Consider the following 16,386-nt stretch of genomic DNA (forward strand, 5'->3'; position numbering starts at 1 on the left):
TTCTTGTGTCATCAGCTCATCAACCTTTTCAGTTTTGTTAGGAGTGATTGCACGATGGCTTTGGTGCGGTCTGGGATCGTCTTTGCAACTTTCACGTCCTTCTTTGAACCGTTTGTTCTAACGCTTGACAGTGGCCAATGAAACGCAATGTTCAATGTTCAATAGGACTTAGTCAAGCTGCTGACGCAGCTTTCTTCCTCAAGACCTGTCCATATTCAAATGTATATTGTATATGGGAAATAAAGCACTTACTTACTTTACTTACTTTCTTTACTTACTTACTTTACTTACTTTACTTGCTTGCTTGCTTGCAATGTACACGGCAGCCATACGGTCACTAATTTCTTTTTGGGAAACACCTTCAGCTGTCAAAAACATCACGGCACCACGCTACTCGACTTCTGGAGCGTCCGTTACCTCTCGCAACCATGTTCAACCCAGTGTATGTGCGCATTAAAGAACATTCATCCTCACACCTGCGTGTCACTTTTGTAAATGAGAGATGCCTGTGTGCTACGCGCAGGCCTTGCAGATAATTAACAGAACCGTAATTGCGCAGGATGGGTGGGCTCACTTTCATTTCACTCGCCTTCGTACAATAGAAACGCGAAGATACAATGGAATATACAAATGCCAAGATACAGCTTGATAAAGGGCAAAAAAGTGCCACTGGAAACAAAGTACTGCATACTTGCATACTGCACGTATGCACAAAACTTTGCAACAAGATATCTAAACGTACGTATAAGTCTCCAATAAATCTACGTATCTAAGAAAAAGTCGCGGTATATGATGGGTCAAACAAGGCAAATAAACATGTTGCGCAATCACAGATTTACAGAATCCTAGATCCCTCCCCCATTCCATCCACTCTACCGATGTATCGCGCGCGACGGAAAGCGGCGCGCTTGCTCCTCACTTTTCTCCCTTGCGCACACAAGACTGAGCCACCATCGTCGGCTCATCCATTGCAGCCCCCCCTCCCCCTCCTTACGTGAATCGCACATACAGCATGCGGTGCGCGGTTATGATGTTATCGCGCTTGGACTTTATGCGGAACATGAGGGCGACGGCAACCATAGGAATGCGCCTAGAGTGTCGATATAATTGCTATCGCAATAATATAATAAGAGTATCCGGCAGCTGAAGCATCCCATGGCCCATTACTTTCCGCAAAAGAAGAAACAACAAAATCGAACTTTCACCATGCGACAATTCGCTGTGCTACAACAATGTCCTTTTCCTTTTGTGGGGCGGGGGCACTGAAATGCAGAAACGCAAAGGAAAGTACTTCCACAATCGAATGCCTACTTTGGGCACCTAATTTGGCTGCCGAAAGAATATCGAAGAAATTGTGAGACGTTTGGTCCACCTAGAACCATACGCATACTGCTCGGTATTCTACACCGGCTAGACAAGACTCTCGGAGAGGTTGCGCTCAGGCGAACGTGGTGAAATCTATCGAGTCCCCACAGTGATGGCGGCCAGCGACCATTGTTTCTTTTTCTCGTCTTCTAGCTAGAAAGCGTCCGAAACTCGGCCAGGCGAAAATGCACTCGGCCAGAGAAAACCGAACGCGCACCGAAGTGCGCCGCGCGGTGGTCGGGGCAACACGAGAAAGACGCATGCGCTCTGGCTGGCTCTGGCAGCCCGCGGGTAGGGGAGAGAGAAAAAAAGTTGAAGAGGCTCAATGTGTCCTCGCGATTAAAAGTCAAAGTTGAAAAAATTAATAAGAACGTAGTTACCTTGGCTGGCTTTAGTACTAGTCTTCACTGGATGCTTTGGAGCAGGTGGAAAAAAATGTTCATATTTCTTTATGTGACATGACGGCACGAATGAACCACCACAACGATTCTTCTCATTGGGCCTCGCTGCCGGCTTCGTCAACTTGTCTGATAGTGTGTTGATGTGGCTTGTCTCGCTGTATGGCCCGATGTACGACTTTGAAAAAGGTAATGAACCTTTGGCGTCAAATATTTATGGGAACATTAAACTTACAAAGTTCCGCAATTGAAATCTAAAGCACACGTTTGGAAATGTCAATGCACCTTCAACATCAAAAGTTTATGAGAACTTTATACCCATAAAGTTTCGGAATTGACATCCACGCGCTCCGTAGATACCATGATACAGTGTAGATTCCGCGGCCTCTGCGAAACGCCCGGCTAGCCCGTTTGCCATCAAAATGTCCTTGAAACTTTGTGCTCGGATGGGGCTGCTTGCGCTATGTGACTCCCGGTGCATGGGTGTTGCCGCGAAATCCAGCCTGAGTTCGCAATTTTTGCGGTGAAATGGCTTTTCGAGCTTGAAAAAGACGTTCTAGACAAAATCCAGAATGATTTCCGGCGCCGGTGTTTGCTTTGGTCGGCGGCTCATGGACAGCACGAAAAAATTTCGGGGGGGGCTGAAGCCCCATAAGCCCCCCCCCTGGCTACGCCCCTGCCCTGTGGCTATCGCTCTTTTTACGATCTTAGAGTGGGCTGACTCATAAGACAAGAGCTCTTTTTGCGCTCTTTTGACAATGCGCTCGTCTTGCGCTCTTTTCTTTTTGACATTGCGCGAGTTACACCGATAAATTTTCGTATATATATTGTGTGTTTCCGTCAATAAAGCATCAGTTGTTAGTAAGCGCTCGTCCGTGTCTCTTCTTGTGTTGTCTGTTTGGCGCTATAGTACTTCAGTAACATGCACCAACTAGCCCAACAAAAGGTTCTGCTGGAATAACTGAAAATTGCCCGCAGCGAGTTCAAGGTTTAAAAAAACTGGGTGATGAATTTTATGGAGTGGAACAGGCTGAGTTTCAGGACATGTGTCACGGTTTGCCAGACGCTACCTGATGCCTATGATGAGAAGAAAGAAGCCTCCTTGGCATTCTTCCCAGGCAGTTTGACTTCTATTCTTCAGCCTCTCGATGTGGCATTAAACAAGTCGTTCAAGGATCGGGTGGTGGCACTCTACAATGAGTAGATGTAACAGGACGATAAGCCCCAATCACCGACTGGGCGCGCGAAGTGGGTCAGCACTGTGGCAAAGTGGTTGCAAAGCAGGGTACGGTCTGCCTGAAAACACAGCGCGCAAAGCTTTTGTAAAGTGCTTTGTAAAATGCCTGCAGAAGCCCAATAAATGCGATTTCTTTTTCTCCTATACCAGATCCCTCGCCAGCGCATGCCCGGTACGATCAACTTGCCTGTTTTGTAGTAGCAGGCAGTTTTAGCAATAGTTATAAGAGCAGCTGCCAGAACCTGCGTCCTTGATGGCGATGGAAAAAACGTAATACAGTTGAATCTCGATAATTCGAAATCGAAAAGGCCCGAAAATTTGTTTGAATTAAGAGAAGGACTTGTTCTTGAAGTATTCGTGCACCGTAGCGCAATACACGAATGGTGCGAGCCGTGAAATATTTCGGCGCGCAAGCAGACAGCGAGCGAGGACCAAGAAACTGCCCACCCCAGCCAATGCTCGCTTCCCGATAATGGCAGAAAATGAAACTTCAGGGAGCGGGCTAAGCTGCCACCGGGCTGGTGGTGCCAGAGCAGACAGCATCGAAGGTGCAGGAGTTACGAAGGAGTTTAGAGTGTTTACGTTCTTTGTTGTGCATTCTTAATGCGAGTCCTGTCTTATCAAGACGACGACGTTATTGCCACCGATCATAATCGTGTTGGTGTGCTCCCTTCTGTTGTGGCACCGCTGTGTTCAAAAGACAAGGAGAATGAAGTACTGGGTGTCGCCTTCGTGTCCTTGTATTCAGGGTGTCTTGTCATACAGAATCGGATATGGTGCATTGTCTCCAACAACCTTTCCATCAGGACGTATCGGTTTCGACTCGTCATTGTAAAAAAGAAGCGCAAACGAGACCAAAACAAGCGCAAGCAAGAGCTGACACGAGCAGATGATAGTGTGAAACAAGCGGTCCAGCTGAACCAGACGAGAGTATGAATTGAGCAGTCACCAGTTTCCCATGCGTACATAACTGAGGAACCGGTCTCATTGGTTTTCTCCGCTTGTGGCTTACCGTATTTACTCGCATAATGATCGCACTCGCGTAATGATCGCACCCCTGAATTTTGTCGTCAAAATTCGTTTTTTGTTATTTCCCGTGTAATGATCGCACCCCGAACTTGTCGCAGCGATACGTCGTGCGGCAAGTCGAGCTCATATTGATCGCACTTACCATCTGTCGAATGCTACACGAACGACTCTTCAAGACAAACCAAGCGGTCTGCACGCACCAACCATTCTTAAGTAGATGCCTCATTTCCCCCCCACACCCCAATTCCTTTCATCACTTTCCGCACTTCCATGACTAAAAAAAAAAAGCTACAACCAAACTTGCCTTTATTATGTGTAGGCTTTATAATGGCTGTGGCCAACAACAACAAAAAAGGCGCCTTTCGATTCTTCTCGTCTGCACTCGTGGGCACGCAACAAATCGCGAGCGGCAACGATAGCAGCCACGTTTACACTGATACATTAGAAGTGTACCCTATTCATACGCCGACGCTTGTAACACAGCTAAGATATTTGCCCACCCTTAGCGGAAACGTGCCATATTAGGATAGTAGTGAAGATAGATGCCACTGTTTCTGCAGCATGCCCGTCGTCTGTTCCTATGTCTGTGGCAGCTAAGCGCGCCCATCTGTTTCTGTCCCCTCAAAGTGGACATGGCTACGTTATTGCCGCAAACTTGTCGATATTGACACGTGTACTTATCTTTATCGGGCGACCACGTTTCGCTGCCTAACAAATGTTATCGCACAGCGCGGGACGCGCCTGCATGTATCCGAAGTTTCTGGAAAGTTATCGATGCTTCTATCCGGCTGTCTGTTGTCGCCGAACCTTGTGTTATCAGATTTCATCGCGTGACGCAAATGGTGTAGAACATTGTGGAAGGCACGTGGGTCTCAACGATCAGTCTGGAACATTCGACGACTGCTGCATAAAAGCCGACGCGCTTGACCTGCTGATCAGATTTTCGCCGATCGCCGACTGTGTTCGCCGCTATCGTTGTGCTATAAGTGTAGCCTGTCTTGTGGGCACAGGTTTGCCCAATAAATGTTAGTTTTGTCGTTCACAGTATTGCTACTGTGTTCTTCAACGTCACCACCACATGATAATATGAACGATATTATTCATTACTGATACGGAAGAAACTGTTTCAATGCACATAATGTACTCACGAGAAGAAAAAATCGCGTTGCAGCCCGTGCAGATCTTTTACGCATACTACAGGAAGTCGAAAACTGATAAGTTGAATGATTGATTGACTGACTTACTTACTGATAACTGATTCATTATTAGATTATGATTAATGTCCCCAAGCAACACTGGGGCTATGAGAAATGCCGTAATGAGGGAGGTGGAGACAGGGAGCTTCTGATTAATTTCGAACACCATCAGGCTTTTTAACATGCGCTTAAGTCTTAAGTACGCAAGCATTTATGCATTCCTTCTTTCCCGCAATGCAGCCACGGTGTCTCAAAATCAAACTCGCAACCTCGTGCTAAGCAGTGAAAGGCTACAGCCACAGAGCCCCCATGACGATCAAACTTTTGCTCGTGATGGTATGCATGCAGGAAGTCAAGACTATGTTTTGGGGCTAGGGTTGCCACCTGTCCGTTTTCTAACCAGCCCGGCCGGTTTTTAGACAGTGGGCCGGTTGTCGGTCCGCACCTTCGACCGGCCGTTATTGACCAGTTTTTAGGCCACTGTATCACGATTATTTTTGTTTTTGTTTTATAAGCATCGATTCAACAAATATGACAATAAATATTTGTCGGCAAAAAAGAAAGTCTTGAATTATACAAGCACCGTGAAGACACGTGAGCAGAGAAAGTTTGCAGGCAAGTGTGCTCCCCGAGATGGAGGGGGAGGGAAGAGAGGAAGAGAGGTAGGCACAACACAATGAAACGACCACCGGAGCATGGTTGGCAAGATCTCGAGGCAAGCTCGCTTCAAGTATATTGATCATTAGAATAGAGCGAAAATCAGCAGCAGTGGTTACGTGCTTCCGTTGCTTGCATCACGAGCACAAATTCTCCGCCTTCGAAACATTGAAAATTACGTCAATGCGTGTTCCAGAAAGACTGGAGGCCTCAACCCGAGTCCGAGAGCTGGCTCCTGCCCGTGGACGATGACGCTACAGTCGCAAGATGCACCTTATGTGCAAGCATATTTACTGTAAAATTTCATGGCATCACCGCTGTCAAGCATCACATGCGTCAATGCAGAAACATAAGCAGAAGAGCTTCGCCTTGAAACAGTCAGCTGCACTCGCGAAGTTCTTTGTTCCAGCGACTTCTAGCACAGTAGATAATGTGACTGCTGCAGAACTGGGCGCCATCTTCCATGGAATCAAGCACAACTACAGTTATTTGTCAATGAACTGTGGCAGCAAACTGGCCCCAAAAGGCTTCCTGGATACAGACGTCGCTTCCAGAATGCGACTCGGAAGAACAATTGGAATATCTCGTGAAAGATGTACTGGCGCCTTATGCCACCGAGTGCATAGTCGAGAAGCGTTGACTCAGCAGGCCACAACCTTCCGATTGCTCTCTCCACGGATGCCTCTAACAAGAGAAATAGGGGAAATAAAAAACTTTTCCCCGTCGCAATGCGTTTCTACGATGTGAATGGTGCCGGAATAACAGACGCTCTCATCAACTTGTGTGAGCAGGTGGACGCGACTTCTGGAGGCACCTGTGAACTCTCGGCAACAAGCTTGGGGAAGGTGGGCCTTTGGAGCGAGCTGCTGTGTATAGCGCAGATAACGCTTCCGTGAATTACGGGAATCGTAGCTCAGTTTTCCAGAAAATGCAGAAAGATCAGCCGAACTTGTTGAAGGCCAATTGTAACTGCCATGTTGTGCACAACACTGCCAAGCATGCAGTGAAGTCTTTTAAAGTTTGATGCCGAAACCCGTGTACTAAAGGTCTTTAAAGAATTTTCTTCTAGCTTGAAATGTGTAGAGGAATTGAAAATGTTTTTCTGACTTCTGTGACCAGGAATATAGCAAAGTGCTGGGTCATATTTCGATCAGCTGGTTAAGCTTGTTTACAGCCTTAGACAGACTTATTAAGAACTGGACACCCACTGAGTCATACTTTCCAAGTCAGGGCGATGAGGAGTGCGAAAGCATAATCTGGAGATTTATTGGCAGCCGAGCCAATTGACTTTGGCAGAGTGTTGCGCTTCCGGAGTGCTACATGCGCTTCATGCACTCGTTCCGTGCAATGTTTCATTTGGCAATCCTCGCCCTCGAAAAGAGTCACCTTGAGCCGACAGAACTTTACACTGTAATGACTAAGCTCAGGAAGCAGCCAATTACCCGAAGGATGATGTGCTCTTCGGGACTTGAAATCAGGGACTTGAAATCCTTCCTGACGAACAAGTTGCAATGCTGGTCTATGACAGGGCCCTTGCGTACCTTGAGAAGTGTTTTGAGTTAGAGAACTCCCCATTTAAAGAGGCTCGCTGAATTGGATCTGCTGGGTGCGATATGCACCCAGCATATCAGTCGTAATGAACGCAGGGGAGCTTTTTGGTGTAAACATTGAAGAGGAAGGTGACAAACTGTTCTCAGAGCTTTGTCTTTTGAGGGATACTCTACCTGGATTTCTGGGATATGACGAGAAATCAAGCCCGATCTGGCTCAAATCCTTGAAAGAGGTTAAGTGCCCCCATTTGCAGAACCTAATGGAGCATGTTTACTCCATTCCCTTGCTGCAACATGTTTGTGGAACGCGTCTTTAGTGCGATGGGGAACTTGTGGACGGATGAGAGAAATCGGCTAAGCGTGTCAATGGTTAAAGCGGAGCTCTTTGCGAGGTATAATATGGCGTATATCTGCGAAGACTTTATAAAGGTGGCGAGAGAAAACAAGCAGCTCATCAGAGCTGCCAAGGTGAATCTCTCAATATACATTAACGTTCCACAAATAAAAGAAGGCGAGTAATACAATTTTATCTTTTGCTTTTCTATGTTGTTTGTATACTGCATATTATTGTGGGTGTATGTATATATGAACAACAGATACATTGTGGTATATGCATTGTATACTATTTGACGTTCGTTTGTATTTATGATGTCACTGGTCTGGTGCATACAGATGCAAAGAGCTTTTTAAGGATGAAGTTTGTGCGGTTACTTCGCAGTGCACATTTAGAGCGATAACCGAAACTTCAGTCACTTTTAGTAAAAACATTATTCCATTCACTGGTACTTTTATGCCAATCAGCAGACTACCGTATTTACTCGATTCTAAAGGACATGTTTGCTTGTATGCACAAGCAAACATGAACACGTCTCACAAAATGACTGCGGAAATTCTTTGAACGCTGGAGTGAGGAAGTGAGGCAGCAGAAGTGAGGAAATTGACCTTTGCGCAGCCTCTCGCTTCGACACGAACGACGTGATGAGAACACAGCACGGTGCGCCTAGATGCATAGACCCTTGTCTCCGTCGCAGATCGCTTTCAAGATAGGGACTGCGCGGCTGTGTCGTACGTAGCAGCCGTCGGTGTAGAACGCCTCTCCTGTTTGTGGCAGTCTCGCATGCAAGTTCGAGAACTCTGAACGCCCGTGATGTGGCCCGACGTGATCGCTTGCTTTTTAATTGCAACACCGTGATGAACTCAGCATGTCTTTGCAGCCGGCACTTCCATGCTGACAGAGCAAATGCAGAAAACGGGAAGACAGACGGTGCACTAACCTAAGCCAAAGGAAGCATTGCCTAAGCACACATACTGCAGCACATGGAGGAAGCTACGGCAGTTAGGCTCGAAGCGCGTACAAGGTGGACATTTTGAAATGCCGATGGCGATATGGTAACGCAGATTTATGGTCGTACTCGATTCTAACGCGTACACAATTTTCGGACCCATTTTATTGGGGAAAAAAGTGCTCGTTAGATTCAAGTAAATACGCAACTACATGTTGCATTTCTTGTGCACATGTACATTATGTTGATTTCTTGGTAGGAAAGCAATGGCACAATAAATAGCATTGCATATCAGAGACTATATATGGCGTCTTTCTTTCACAATAACCTCAATCTTCTGCATAAATACCCCCCCCCCCAACCCCTGCGGAAGGGCCGGTTTTTCTTTTTGGAGAAGGGTGGCAACGCTAGTTGTAGCCCATCTAAGTTGGCAACTGCACAGCAATAATCTATTATACTTGAGCAATTTTGCAGAAATGAAATGTCTTCCTCTCACTCCCAAAGATCAGACAAAGGGTCAAGATTAAAAAAATCCTTGCATAAGAAGCAGCGCCAAAAGTGGAAGAGAGAGAGAGAGACAGAGAGGGGCTTGAATGCAGCACTGTGCCCGAGTCCTCTCCCTTGTCCCATTTTCATGCTGTTTATTGCATGATGAAGCTAGCGTGTCCCTTTCTTTAATTTTAATTTCTGCGGCTTTACGTGGCAAAACCAGCACGAGGCACGACATAGTGGGAGCTCTGGATTAATTTTGAACACTGGGGTTCTTCAACGTGCCCCTAAATCTAAGTAAGTGAGCAACTTCATATTTCGCCTCCACTGAAATACCTCCACCTAAATCGAACCCATGAAGTCGAGCTCGACAGTGTAACACCATAGCTGCTGGGCTACTTTGGCAAGTGCTTAACAACGAGCTCACCTTTGCGTTCTACTCGGGTTAAAAAAAATGCTTACCAAGAATAGGCCGCGACTTGTGAACAGGAAAATGGACAGTAGACAGCTTGTATATGAACAAGCAAAAGGCTTCCTTCATAGGGTCTCCTCCAAGGCCCTGGAACACCTTGCTTTCCTCATAGCTTGAGACCAGCTCTTTCAGTGTTTCTACAGTGTCATCACCTAGAGAGGTCAGTTGGCGAAGAGTGAGAGAGGCATTAGAAGACCCGTCAACCTTAAAAGTTGTAAAACACTGCCGTCAATGCCAAAAAAATAACATTTGGTGAAAAACACTTAAAATTGTTTCATAATTCAAATGTTAATATGTTTGCAGAGCTCGTTTTGTATGCGTGCTGTGGGCAGGCACTCTGCTCCAAAGTAACGGCAAAGATGATCTGCGCCAAGGACATACGCAAATGTTCAGGAAGCTTATTCACGAAACATTCAGGAAACATTCAGAGAATTTAATTAGGGTGTGCGAATACCGAATAGCAAATTTGGAATCGAATATTGAACTGGATCAAGAAAAAAGTCATATCAGCAAATGTCTCACAAAATTTCATGCTTACAAATTTCGAACAAGAAAATACAGGATTGCACATGCCCAGGAGTCTCCTAGCATTGCATGACAAGGATGACACAAGCTATCAGTAACTGAGGTAGTACACAGAAATCACAATATACAGTACGGTCTACTCTTCCTAAAGGAAACACCAAAGTAGTATGCTGGCATTGATTACAGCTCAGTTCTAGTATATGAAGGTCTGGAAAATAGTTTTTCGTTTTATCAACAGCCTTTCTGTTGAATAGAGTGAAGTGCTCTTTTTCCTCTGAAACTAACGAATTAATTTAAAAAAATTTAATTATGGGGTTTTACGTGCCAAAACCACTTTCTGATTATGAGGCACACCGTAGTGGAGGACTCCGGAAATTTAGACCACCTGGGGTTCTTTAACGTGCACTTAAATCTAACTACACGGGTGTTTTCGCATTTCGTCCCCATCGAAATGCGGCCGCCGTGGCCGGGATTCGATCCCAACTAATGAATTAGTGACGCCTTGTTGTACTGAATACCAATGAGGCTCTCAGTTTACCTTGTCAGGGTCGATTTTTTTCGCCATATACGATTGCAGATTTCAATTCAATATTGCAGATTTCAATCCTTCTTCAATTCTATTTCGAAAAAAATTTACTTAATCTTTCTAGGGTGAGCGTAAAGTGAGAAAAAAATATTTTGCATTGGTATATATGTACTCTTTAGTCATCAATAACAATAATAAAAAAAGGAATTAAACTTATAAGAATTAAAAACTTCATGCATTGTTATAGTTCAAGGCTTAAAATACGCGCACACGAGAATATTTCACAAGTGTCAAATGTTCCTGCTCTTACACTAATATTTACATCCATAGCAATATCGAACTGCATAGGTCAGTGTGCTCAAGAAAACCGTGTGGTTGTGTGCCCGTCAAAAAAGCAAGATGTGACAAACTTCCGCTAATCTGCATCTTATTGCCAACCAGATGCAATTAGAGAATGTGAGTCTCCCCCAAAAAAAGATAATAAAAGGAAACGCATGCACGGCGGCATCCTTCCTATGCTCACAACTGTGAGCACTAAACACGCGAGAAACAGGCAGCCGCCCTTTGAGCGATTAGTAACGAGATGGCAATCAGTTTTGCGAGTGCAAGAAGCCAAAACAGCCCATGTCACAAAACCCTAACAGCCGCCCGCCCCCGTGTGTGCCAATGCGCGAATGGTAGTATATAGATGCGCCGGAGCAAACTAGCTCTAAAACAAACCATGCCACGAAAACCAAGAGAGGGAGGCACGAGAAAAAAATTCCCTGTATTCCCACATAGTGGCAGCACATGCCAGGAAAGAAAAAAATTAGGGAAATTGGCGCGCTTTTTAAATGTACAGACGGCGCCGTAAATACATGGCATCGACCATTTTGGACTTGTTCGCAGCGCCGTTTATTTACGTCATTGACCCTGAAAGGCTTAACAGTGAACCTGCGTTTTTCTTTAGCAATCTTTTATTTATTGCAATGAAGGTATTGCTTTCTAGTTTTTCTCCAAAATACAGAAGGGCTGTCCCAACTTTACAGCAGGTGGTTTATCATAAAGTCAATCTGTGCGACAGACGAAAGGACCGTGCATAACGTGACGCGATCTCCAGTCCGTGCATAGCTGCCACCGACGGTTAAGAGCAAGCACCGGCCACGCCATTTCAATGTCAGGTTTGACGCGATTTGCCACCTACAAAACATTCTGAAATCTGGAGGGCCACGGCAAGTTCACGTGACACTCGCTCCCTCCTACCCCCGTGTTCACGTAAACGCATGCAACCGGCCATGACACTTACACACCTGCCATGTAAGTGTAAATCCAAGCTAGTTTTGTGATGGGTTGCTCAAGGCTGCAATGTGCATCTGAAATTGCAATGCGATGTGCAATGTGCAACTGACCAATGTGCATCTACAAATGGCATTGGGAATAAGAGGCCAACGTACAGTGCGTCACAAAGGTAGCGGCCATGAACAAACAACTGTTGCCATCCCGTGCACTTGCTTTCATTTGCAAGGCAGTTTGTCAGCTTTTTGAGTGTCGCGTGGCTGCTGCGAATAGATCTGCAGTGATTCAGCACACCGCTGCAACACAAGTCGCCAATGCCGGATGGAGCACTGATTAGGCCCAACAGCCCAGGTAGTTTAGCCACGATAAAAATTCACCGCTAGCCATCGCGGTACAACTGGCTGCAAACCATCGCGAATGCTTGCCACCAATATGTTCATATGGGGTGGCTCATCAGTGTTTGGTCCCGAGATTAGGCGTGCGGGTCGGCGCCGCATATCTAACACAATCTGTGTGACCATCGGCGAATGATCAGCAATATCTTCGCACATGCTTTTGCACATTATGAAACATGTGCTGCTTTTGCTGCCATTCCCTCTGTCTGTCGCGTTATGTCCTGTCGACCCAGGCTGACCTTGTACCTACAGGAGTGGCCCTGGCCGATACGGCACCTTTCTGTCAATTGCGGTGTTCGGGCGCTGTGTGTGTGATCCCTGCATCGAGCCGATGTTGGGTAGCGTACGCAGTGACAAAGTCAGCTACTACGTTAGCTGGGGCAGCCCGTCTGCGGCATGCTCGGCGCTCTTTATTCACCGAAAATGAAGTGAGACACTTGCTTGAGCGCGTCGAACACGAGGGGCTCCGCGGCTCACACAATGTGTGGCACTGCGCGAGCCTCTACATCAAATACAGTGAAGGACCGATTTTTCGGACACATCATTTTTCGGACGTGCCCCATAATTCGGACGGCTTTGCAGCACCGCCATAGGCCCCATAGAGCCCGTGTACAAGGATGTCAGACATTTCAGACGCTGAAACACTTCGCTGTCCGATTCTCCTGACCTTTTGCCATGAATGCAGGTTCGAAACAGCAATAAGTAAACTACCACTGCCACCATTTTGATTATCCAGCAGCGTCGAACCAACGCTCTCAGACGCTGATTCGCTGACAGCCGTAGCCATCAGGGCAACGCTATAGGCTTAGCTGCTGCGACGTTCGCTACCAAGCTTCCTGCTGTTCGGTGCCGTGCTTTTCATTGAAAGAATTCGCTGCTATCAGCGATGGTGCCGACACCACCTTTGTCATCCGCGCAGATAGCTTTGAATCGCGGAAAAAAAAAAGAAAGATACGGCAAGGGTTAAAAAATTGCAAAATGTCGGTTCTTAAAAGTCGGCTTCGCCGCAATACAGCGGAGGTATGCGGTGAAGCATATCAGAAATGGAAAGGGGCCACTGTCATGGGACACAGTATGTATTCTTTAGTAATGCACGTGTGCACTCCCACTCTTGTGTCACAGTGCGAGCAATGATATGCTCATTAGCATACTGGCAGGCCGTCAGAGCTATTTCAGATGTGCCTGAGGCAATTTTAGCTTTTGGGGGCAGTAAAGAGCATGCATTTGCTTTTTTGGACTGCCCGATTTTTCAGACGTTTTTGCAGCCCCCAAACGAGTCTGAAAAATCTGACACCGGCTGTATATTCATTATTCGAAAAATCTAAGAGTGGTATTCCATTCACGAATGGAATTATTCAAATGTTCACTACTTGATTTGATTTAGTGGTATTTGAACATTGCACATCCTAAATTTAATGTCACAAAGCAACATGCGGGCTACAACAGATGCCTTGGGGAAAAGCTTCAAGAATTATTCCGACCATCTGGAGTCAAAGCACACCAAAACTTCAGTGCTTGAGCATTTCTGCATTCCACCTACTTTGACCTGTGACCTCATGCCAAGCATAGCATTAGTTTTACATACTAGGCATTATAATGTGCTGACCACGTGGAACCAACATGGTTTTCTGACATGCTGGTTAATTTGGTCAATATATTTGTTGGAAACAGCAAGATATGTTTTGTGTGACAGCTCTTGGCAACAATAGAAGAAAACGTACAGTCTAACCTTGATGAAATAAACATTGATATAATAAATTACAGCATTTAACGAAGGTAAACGTACAATTTATCTTGCCAATATTAGCGTTGAATTGAAATAAGATTTTAATGAATACCATATGTGACGAAGACATTTCCGTGTCAGACGTGACAAGTTTTGACTGTACAGCAAAGAAAGGAATCCTGCTATAACTAGCAGCGCCGTATTTTTAGCTGGTTCCTTAGGGACATATTTGCCCAAATGTTGGCCAACAAGTTGTTGGCACCTATCTGAGAACGTCTCCTAACATATGTTAACGGTCTCATGGCATAGGGCCGCCAACAGTATGTTTCTTGCTTGTTTTATAACAGCGGATAGTTTTAGCTTGTCTATGTCTGTACATTGTAATACTGCAGATGTAGCTGTCAGCACCTTGTGACAGAGGCGCCATCTTTCAACGTTGAGTTCAATAAGAACGTGTAATACTATTACTGCAATGACAGGCCACGTGCAATTTAGCCGGCGGCGTAGAGGTGTCACAGCAACATAGATGTGAATGTATAGTAATGCCTCTTCTTTTCCTTCGACAAGAAACAACTTCTCTCTTTCTGATGCTCTGTGGTTTGACAAACTAGCACAAGACATCCCTAATATCGCTGCTGTCACTGTCCATGTCTCCGCTACTTTGGTATTCTGTAAACTGCATTGCATACATACTATACTAACCGACTACAGCTCTAACGCTGGCTGACTTTGAGCCCAGAGAGAACATCCTTTTGAAGTCCATCTAAGCAACAACCTACCATATTTAGTCGAATATAGGCTCATACTTTTCTTTAAAAAAATAACTTATGAAAGTAGAGGGTCAGCTTAGCTTTGAGGATGCAGTTTGGAGGAAACGGCCACGCAGTGTCGACCACAAAACAGGTCAATGCCACAAAGTGGAAAAGATGCTGTCAATTTTAGCAGGACACAAACTGAAGCGTGACTGTTTGTAACAACGGACATCATACAGGACAAGGTGAAGGAGGTCGCAAATGTTCAAGGCATGGCTCAGAACAAGATCAGACACCTATGTGCTTCGACGTGCCTTTGACATGTGTACTTTGCTTAGTCAGGTAGTGTGCTGGGGACATGGGATCAAATTCCGGCTGACATCATAACGCGAGCATCCTGAAAGTGCAACATCTCGACATGTTCTTTTAGCAGTCCAGTGCCCTTTTTTCATTCTGCTTCCATTCCAGGAAAGCTTCTTTTTTTTTTTCTGACTTTCCCGAAATCCAGGGTCCACCTAGAATTCACGTTGGCACAGACTGGAATACATACTCAAGCTGACCCATTTCTAGTGAACTACAGACAGACAAGGGAAGTGCTTACCTAAGGCATCGTAGACACTTTCACCCCTCTTCTCGCCCAGCTCACAGAGCGAGTGCACGACTTCCCCAATAGACAGCAAGGCTCCCAGCTTGTTGTTCAGGTTTCGACTATGCAATGCAGCCAAGAGCTTGGGCATGCAGGTCTGCCTCACAAAGCCAGGGTCGTCCACGGTGAGCTTGAAGAGCGCTTGCGAGCAGAGCGTCCTTATGTTGGGATCCCAGTGACCCGACTTCTTCTCCACGAGGTGCAAAATGAGGGGCTGCGTGTAGTCCATGAACTTGGCAACCTGCAGGCTGTTTTACATTTCACGCAAGGTTGGCCAAGCAGGAGTCCTAGCAAGCCAGTTAGCAAAACTGTTGAATTTCACTTGCAACAAGTTGAATAAATCTGGGAGATGCAATTATTAAACGGACTCTAAACCACTCTTCGAGCTTGAAAATTTGCTATACGAAGTCAAACCCACTTATAATGATACCGGTTTTAGTAATATATTGGTTATAACAACGAGAAGCTACTGTACTGTCAAATTTTTTTTTGTTTTCTATGCTGAAATAACCCGCTTACTACAATGCCCCTATGCCGCATTGTCGGTTATAACGATGAAGTCTGGCTGCTGGGTGTTTGTGCCAAAAAGTAATGGAATGTGAAATGCTTGAAATAAAGAAAAAGAAATTCGAGCTGCTGCACCCTCACCCACCACCTCAACGGCAGCCACATGTTCATACAGTAGGACCTGTTTTCTAGCTTTCTCTGCATCACCAGCCTTGTTCGCCTCTCTCCCGTTGCCCTTCCACCCCTCCGAACACCCACAGCTCTATGCCGCACCACCCTCCGAAACACGAATGGACCGTGCCAACTGCGCTGACAGTGCTGCCCCCAGATTGCTCACTGGCCCCTCATTCTGCAAGGT

The 16,386-nt window shown here is 45.8% G+C and overlaps 1 protein-coding gene across 1 annotated transcript in view; it reads right to left on the bottom strand.

Annotated features, from left to right (window-relative positions):
* Nucleotides 1-16,386, bottom strand: part of Tbcd (tubulin folding cofactor D) — a 92,153-nt gene that overhangs the window by 43,025 nt on the left and 32,742 nt on the right. Inside the window, exons 9-10 of the mRNA XM_050178041.3 lie at nt 15,477-15,769; nt 9,667-9,828 (exon numbers count right to left, since the gene is read on the bottom strand). Coding sequence (XP_050033998.2) covers nt 9,667-9,828; nt 15,477-15,769 — 455 coding nt within the window. The remainder of the gene's footprint in view (nt 1-9,666; nt 9,829-15,476; nt 15,770-16,386) is intronic.

Source organism: Dermacentor andersoni, chromosome 5 (genome assembly GCF_023375885.2).
Source record: "Dermacentor andersoni chromosome 5, qqDerAnde1_hic_scaffold, whole genome shotgun sequence".
Classification (NCBI taxonomy): domain Eukaryota; kingdom Metazoa; phylum Arthropoda; class Arachnida; order Ixodida; family Ixodidae; genus Dermacentor; species Dermacentor andersoni.